Source organism: Salmo salar, chromosome ssa12, assembly GCF_905237065.1.
Source record: "Salmo salar chromosome ssa12, Ssal_v3.1, whole genome shotgun sequence".
Taxonomy (NCBI): domain Eukaryota; kingdom Metazoa; phylum Chordata; class Actinopteri; order Salmoniformes; family Salmonidae; genus Salmo; species Salmo salar.
Genome location: NC_059453.1, coordinates 57,729,872 through 57,738,234, shown reverse-complemented (window position 1 = coordinate 57,738,234; position 8,363 = coordinate 57,729,872). Strand labels below are relative to the sequence as shown.

The window sequence follows — 8,363 nt, the reverse complement described above, 5'->3', positions numbered from 1 at the left end:
TTATGGCAAAGTAAAAAAAACATGACCATTTCTTACTGTTACCAACCAATAGTGATGTATTTACACATCACACACAGGGGCCTATTACCCTTCATGGTTTAACTGGCGTTATGATTACAGTAAATCCTGGATGGGTGAAAGGGAATATCAGTCAGATTTTGTTTAACCAAATACAGCTCTGAATTAGCAGTGGTCATTGTTTCCCAGCCCTATTTCACTATGACTTAAGGGATTGCAAGTTATTCAACTTAGAATAAATCGAAAAGGTATACATTTGCAATGCAGATGGAGTTACCCAAATCATTCAATCTGTGACTCAGATTTTCAACCTGAGTCACACAAATTTCCATCTTAAGAACAATTGAATGACTAAGCTTTGATTTACACACCTATCCTTCCATCTCCCATCCAAGAACCTAGCATTCAGTGAGTCACAATCAAAAGTAAATGAAACATAACTCAAAACAATCCAAAAAGTTATGCCCAGGGAAACCTGTTACCAAATGTTTAATTCAATCACTTCAAACAGTTTAACAGAAACAAATACAAAGTAGTTGAGTTACCACATTCTATTCAACATGCAGTGTGACAGCTACTTCCTGTATGAAGTATTTACTTCAGAATTTATGGGGGAAATAATTGCCAAGTGGACTGAAAACATTTTCAAAATTAATCCTTTAACTCATTGGACAATGCGTCACGTAATTTAAACAAATTAAAACAGGACACATTTGGTAAAATAAAGACAGTAATTTGTGAATGATACAGTTTGCAAAGACGGAATTGTTTCAAAGATTGACAGACACGGTCGTTTCACTTCATAAAAAGGAAGAAAGAAAAAACAAATCTAAAAGATTATTTAAAAAGGAAACGCACTCATCCAAAACCTGATTCAATACAAGAGACATCCTCGGGGTTGGACTTAGACTTCAGACTGTCACTCACTTTCTCTCCGCGGTCCTAGAGCGGCTGGGGGAAAAAAACGAGGATCTGTCAGAAACAAATGATAACTTGCACTACAATCCAATGCCCATAGCCCTACAAATACAGTGGGGCCCAAAATTATTGACACCCTTGATAAAGACGAGCAAAAATGACTGCGTAAAGACATTTAGATTCTCTTATCCAGAGCGACGTCCAGTAGTGTGCATACTAGGGCTGACCCAATTTAGTCGACTTGGCGATTGTTTGGTCAAAAACTGCTGGTCGACAGATTTCTGTAGTTGAGCAGTCAAATAGATTTTTTGTTGCTATGTGCATAATAGCGAGGTTAACCAGCACGTTGGTGTTGAACAATGCAGCGGAGGCAGCAGTGGAGTAAAAAGACAAGGAAACAACCCGTGCCTTAATTGTCTAAGAAAATTGAGGAGAGAAGACACCAACTTAATTAGGTCCATAATCAATAGCCTAACTGTTAGTAGTGGCCCTGTATAACCACCATGGAGTTGTAGGCCTAAGAGTGCATCCTGTTTAGTCTTAATACAGTAACGTACTTAGGCCTATATTTCGATATATAGGCCTATATAGCAATCATTTATTCGTTAATTTCATCACGAGCCATTCATGCTTTGAAATGCAATCAAGCATTTGCTTTAAAATGAAATAAAAAGGGAGCTTTGGATAATTAGCCTAAACAATAAATAAACCGCAATTCACACAACTGTTTTTAGTTGCTGCTGTGATAAAGGCTTTAAGAAAAATACACACACACTTCTTACATTTTATTTTCTTGTTAGAACAGACTGGTACATTTATCATCCATTTAATGTTATTACCACGTTTACAAATTGTCAGAAAAAAAACAGATAGCTTAATCTAACAGCACCTGTTTGGCAAACAATACACACGCAGCACTTGCTCCTCTACCCAATTTTTTCTTGATTTCCAGTAGTTTCTACAACTAAGTCAAATGTCTTTCCTACCTCCAACTTCCTCTTTCCCTCCTGAGCAACCAGTAAACATTCACGTTTCTAGTTTCCCACGTCCCCCGCATCCATTTTGCTGTTACATGTTACGGTGTTCGGACTTTATAACTCATTTATTGATGTGATGATATGCTATAGGCGAGGCCCTATTGGTGACGTGCATGCAACGCATACATATTTCACGTAAAGCGAGCAAGGGAATATGGAATATTTTTCATAAACAAATGAGCTATTTGGGTAAAATAACTTTTCGGTCAGAAACAAGAAAGAAATGAACTTGCTCTAATTATGTTGCAGCTTCATCACGGACAACACTGTGCTACCTGTTTGAGTGCCTGTGACGTTCGCCAGTCACAGACACTCACTGTTATTTTAATATTTTTTTTACACCGTGTGGCCATTGGGCTCCCTCAAGTAATTGTGAGTCTTAATTATTTCATCCAACAGTGCGCTTTAAGCATCAAACAAGCTCAGTGCATATAGATAATTTTATTCAAACACATTGGGTTTTTGGCTAAAATGTCCTGGTACTGGGTAAAGTTCATGATGTTTTTGAATGGCCATCTCGGTCTCCGGACTTGAAACCCATTGAAAACCTGTAGTTTGAATTGCAGAGTGCAATCCATAAGAGCTGACAAACGATCTGGAAGGACTCTGTATGTAGGAATGGTCTAAGATTCCTTCTAATGTGTTTACCAACTCATAAAACATTTCTGAAAAAGGCTCAGTGGCATCATCCTCACAGGGGTGTCGATGATTGACCCATATCTTTTTTCTTAATTGTTAAACAAAATCTACTTATGCACAATTGTATTAATTTAATTTACAACAATGTTAGCGCATAGTGTTTCAAAATTATGTATTTTATACAGTCATTTTTGTGCATCTTCATCAAGGGTGTCAATAACCCCACTGTACATGTCCATATAGGAAGACGCCTGTGCATACACAAAGGCAAAAAACAGATGCTATTAACATCATGAACACACACTTACCTCCGGGACCTTGAGAAGGATCTTGAAGGTTTATGGTTCCTGTCTCTGGAGATAGACCTATCTCTTCTTCGGTCTCGTGACAGAGACCTAGAGAAGAACAAGTGAATTAGAGCGCGTTTCCAATGTACTCACGTGTATTCAGACTATCAGAAATATTACATTTGAACAATGGTCACTTAAAACTATAGAGCATCAATTAGTATCGACAACGTCTGAACCATGTATAAACAGGTGGCAGTGGGTTCTTTAGATTTGTGGGGACGAACATTTTTGTAGTAACATATGAAACGGTACTACGGTATTGTAAAATGTTGGTATCATAAGTATCATGTTGTTTTGGTACCGTGATATAACTGGTATACTGTGCAACACTATTAGACAGGAAATAATTCCTTTGTCTAGATAGGCACAGAAATGTGACAAGTCACTCAGCAAATGTAGCTTCTGAAACCTGACACTTCAGGTCAGCCCCGCTGGTAGAGCAGGAGTGGGAGAGATGGGGCTTTCTTGCACTATAAGACACGGGACCCGACAACATTCATAAAGCGCTTTGTAACACCAAAACGCCCAGCCCAGAACCGCTCAAAGTCCCCCAAATAGGGAACTTAATGTTAAGATGTAAAAATGTTTTTAAACCAAAACCATTGCTGTTGGTGAACTTGAACAATCAAAATGAAATCTATAGTAAGCCCTGCTCAGCAGGTATAGCCAGATAAGTGTTTATTCCAGTAAACCACCATTTAACATTTGCAGAGATAACAACCTAGCAAACTGCAGAGGTTCTCACTCAACTAATAAAGCCTAATATCACGCAAGCCATTTTAGCATTTGAATGCTGAAGGTGCCGAGCAGATGTGCACGATCAGGAACAGGCCGATTAACTCATGTTGGTCAGCACGCAAAGCTGGGCACAGTGCAGTTTGACTAGGCTACAAATATTGCCTGGTGTTGTTCGGTATGCAAAATGACATGCAAAATTCCTCATTTGGTCGCCTTTCCTTCCAGTTCTCTGCTGCCAATGACTGGAACGAACTGCAAAAATCTCTGAAGCTGGAGACTCATATCTCCCTCACTAGCTTTAAGCACCAGCTGTCAGAGCTGCTCACAGATCACTGCACATAGCCCATCTGTAAACAGCCCATCTATCTACCACATCCCCATACTGTATTTATTTATCTTGCTCCGTTTTACCCCAGTATCTCTACTTGCACATTCATCTTCTGCAGATATACCATTCCAGTGTTTATTTACTATAATTGTAATTACTTCGCCACCATGGCCTATTTATTGCCTTAACTTACCTCATTTGTACTCACTGTATATAGACTGTTTTCTTTTGTTCTACTGTATTATTGACTATGTTTTGATTATTCCATGTGTAACTCTGTTGTTGTATGTGTCGAATTGCTATGCTTTACCTCGGCCAGGTCGCAGTTGCAAATGAGAACTTGTTCTCAACTAGCCTACCTGGCTAAATAAAGGCGAAAAATATAAAAAATATAAATGACTGGCAACAGTTACATGCAGTTTGCCACTAAAGGAGAGGACTGGTGATGACTCTTAGTGGTCAGTTACAAAAGATGAGGTATTTTCGGAAGGTAGAAAGAATGTAATATGAACTTGTATTTTAAACTTTTTAAAACCAGGGACCAATGCAGATTGGTGAACCTTTACATCCCTACTAGTTAGATAGCTACCACAGAACTGTTAAGGTAGAGGCATTTAGGCTCACCTGCTGCGACTGCGGCTGAAGCTCCTCCTCCTAGGAGAGCTGGACGGAGAAGGAAAAACAGTTTTAATACAGGGTATTATTGCATCAATAACACCTGTCAAACATGACATTCCTTATTCCTGAAGAAGCATCATTCCAATCAGTACACAATACCACACACAGCCTTCCTTTCTGCAGACAGAACAGATCAGGGGATCCTCTGCACCCCTGCTAGAGGACAGAATGCCTGGACAACCAACTAAGGTCAAAATGAGACCTCTTATAAACTCAGGAGAACGGGGAAGTTTAAATGAACACAAGCATATAAACAAAGTGAGACAATGAATTAGAAGCTATAAAATACAAGTATGCAGACTTAAAAGCTACATACCTGTACTGTTTGTTGTACAAACGTACAAAGGGCACATTTCTTAAAACACTACCAATATTGGACCTCATAAAATCGTAATACACAGTTAAATGCTAACCAAGGCAGCTCCAAGACCCCACAACTTTTGAGTTTCAGGACAAAAGCTTTTTATTTGTAATCTATGAGAGGGAGATCCTAAATGATAATAATTGTACTCTCAAGTTGATGTTTGAAACTAAATTCAAGCCACAATTTCTATGACTGCCAATTGCATATTGTCAAGCAGCTGTTAAACCAAACCTGTGGTAAGCATGACACTACAAAAAGCAGGAGAAAAGCAACTTACTATTTTTGGGGGTTTGGACACAAGATAGAAATGACGCAAGGAAGCCAGACTGATGGCGAGGGAGGTAGAATTTGCAGAGAGGATTTGCCACATGTTGCAAATGTTGGAGTTATGGAGTTGGTTGGCTGGAGGGGGTACAGTAGATGTAGATTTTCCCTGTCTTTGTGTGGTTAGCCGGGGCCTGCTGTGCTGCTTGTAGGTAGTTGTGTTGATAATTGGGGAAAGTAGTTAAATCGCTGACAGGTCAGAATTGTGAGGTGGGCTGCGACGCTGACGATTGGGTTAAGGTTGGAGGAGGAGGAGGAAGCTGAGAGCTGCATGCTCAGGAACCAATAGGCTGGAGCGGAACATGACGACTGGCCATGCCTGGGTCATGTGACACGGCACCAGCGAAGCTGATTGGGTGGGGCACAGTGCTGGCGCTGGTCAGTGGTCACATGATGCTGTAAGAGGACTAGTTGACTGACTGTCTCAGAGGGTGGTGAGAAGAGGCATGGTGATGACTCTGCAACGGGGTTCATTTTTATTAATATAGATCGATGGCAAAAAACGAAACTGAGAAAATGAAACAAAACTGACATCCAGATAGCAATTAAATGATCAAACAAGTGCCCCCTTTTTCCGAAATTTGATGGGTGATAAATGTTTATTATCTTAAAGAATTTACCTTAAAAAAATGTATTGCCCAGATCAAGAAATGATGCCTGAATTAAACCTTTCGAAATCACCTAAATTTTGACCTGAAAAAAGGACCCAATCCCTCAGATGAGTAAATGATCCTTTCCCAGCTCTGATTGTGTCCATAGTAAAAATGTTATAAAGTATCACAGCACTAACCAACCTACAGACAGTGCAGGTGTGTGTGTGTCTACCTGCCAAATCCAGCCCACTAAATTGAAATGATAGGACATATGATACAGTTGGAAGGGATGGAAGGGAGGGTGTGGGGTTGACTGGCAAGGTAGGTAGGTTATAAACACTTGTTGGCCTACATGTTAAAGATAAGTGAGAATAAATCTAGGTGAAAGGTGATGTATCATACCGGCGTCTGACAGGCGGGCTCCCACGGCGCCTGCTGCTGTAGTCATCACGTCCAGGGCGACGGCTCCAGGAGGGGGGAGGTCCGCGGCTCCTCGTGCGTTTCTCACCATTGGACAACTCAACTCTCACTCTGCAGCCAGACAGAGTCCTGTTCACAAAGTAATTGCAGAAGCATACTAGTTAGACTGGAATATGGCATATGACTTACTGTTTTGCTCAAGTGATGAACTGAATTTCCCATTCTTGGTGGACAATGTATTTAAGTAGTGGCTTACCGCCCATCCAATTCTCTCACAGCATCAGTTGCATCTCTGGGGTCCTCAAACTCAACAAAGGCAAAGCCTGGGGGGTTCCTCGCCACCCACACACTACGCAGAGGGCCATAGTACCCAAACGCCCTCTCCAACTCAGTCTTGTTTCCACTGTTGCCCAAGTTCCCAACATATACCTTACAATCAAGAGGACAATCTCTGAGATGAGCAGGTTCTATGAGTGAAAGGAAAGAGGAAAATATGATACCATAAGTATCACATCCAGTCATTCACAATTACATTCATTAGAATTACACAAATCACATCACTCCTATCGACGTAATTTGTGACAACGCTGTGTTATGTGGCCAAACGCCCCTAACCAAGCTAATAGTTTTTTATTTTTTACATATAAGAAATGAGACCGGAAAAGACGCTGGGTGCATATCACGTTAGGTAATTACCTCCCATCTCGAATGATCCTTGTTTCCGTTGAAGGGTTGACAAAAAATATCAATCTGGAAGAAAGGAGGGAGACTTGATTAGCATTGATTAGTTAACTATATTGTTAGCTAGCAAGTTAACGTGCTTAGTTAGCTACCAACAACGCGATTGTTTAAATGGAGCTTAATACGTTCGCTAGTTAGTTACATATAAGTAACAAGTGCATGAATAAATGCATTCATAAATTAGACAGCAAAAACATGTATTGTATTAATCTGGCAGTGCTGCTCATTGTTAGCTTCCATTAGCTAATATTAGCCGTGGAGGAGCATCGCGGTTAGCTTAGCAAGATGCTGGCTTTTGTTGACGGTTCAATCGAACTATTCGACTAAAGCGAAACAATTTTACAGTGCATGATGTTGTTAAATCGTAAACGGCTTTCATTCCCACATCCATTAATCACAATTGTACCCGTTATATCTGCGCCAAAGTCTCCCAACACGGCTCAGACGAATCTTACCAGCGAGCAGCAGTCTTCACACCGTGTTCGAAAATGGCGTTGAAATGAAATAAATAATCTAGCCAGCTCGGGGTCAGTAAAGTGCTTTACCGGTGGCCCATCGCCATCTACTGGAGTGGAGTATTACGACTACCTGACCAAGTATGTTTTTCTTTAAAAAAAAGAGCTGTGTCGAGACCAGATACCTAAATAACATGTATTTATTTATACAATGGTTCTTCTTAAGCATACATTGCAGGGTACGTAATATATAGTTTATCCAGCATGGTGTATAATTAAGCAAAACGGGAAGAGGAGGAGTGGTATATGGCCAATATACTGTACCACGGCTAAGGGCTGTTCTTATGTACCACGCAACGCGGAGTGCCTGGACACAGCCCTTAGCCATGGTATATTGTCCATATATCACAAACCCCCGAGGTGCCTTATTGCTATAATAAATTGTTTACCAACGTTGCCAGCCAATCAGCATTCAGGACTCTAACCACCAAGTCTATAATTAAGCAATAAGGCCCGAGGGGGTGTGGTATTAGATAGAACTTCGCTAACCACCTCCGTGTCACCGGCTTCATTACAAAATACATCGCAGACATTATCTCCACAGTGAAGATTCGCTACTTCCCCAATCAAAAGCACTAAACAAAAGGACAGGGCTACCACTCACAGGGCTATCGTAGCCAACCCTGAAGTAACGGCTGAGGACACGAACAAGAAGTCCTGCTACGACGTCTGCAGAGCCATCAAACAAGTAAAGGGACAA

The 8,363-nt window shown here is 40.7% G+C and overlaps 1 protein-coding gene across 2 annotated transcripts; it reads right to left on the bottom strand.

The window, feature by feature from the left end:
- Nucleotides 1-490: 490 nt before the first annotated feature.
- LOC106565348 (serine/arginine-rich splicing factor 3) lies at nt 491-7,700 on the bottom strand. Of its 2 annotated transcripts, none has more exons than XM_014132347.2 (7): nt 7,604-7,700; nt 7,104-7,157; nt 6,664-6,874; nt 6,390-6,536; nt 4,653-4,691; nt 2,921-3,007; nt 491-969 (listed from the first exon to the last, which is right to left on the bottom strand). In XM_014132347.2, exons 2-7 carry the CDS (start codon nt 7,108-7,110, stop codon nt 942-944), a joined length of 519 nt encoding a protein of 172 aa, XP_013987822.1. In that variant the 5' UTR covers nt 7,111-7,157; nt 7,604-7,700; the 3' UTR covers nt 491-941. The 2 variants fall into 2 exon arrangements, with proteins under 2 accessions (XP_013987822.1, XP_013987824.1); XM_014132349.2 differs by having other exon boundaries at nt 7,555-7,648.
- Nucleotides 7,701-8,363: the final 663 nt, after the last annotated feature.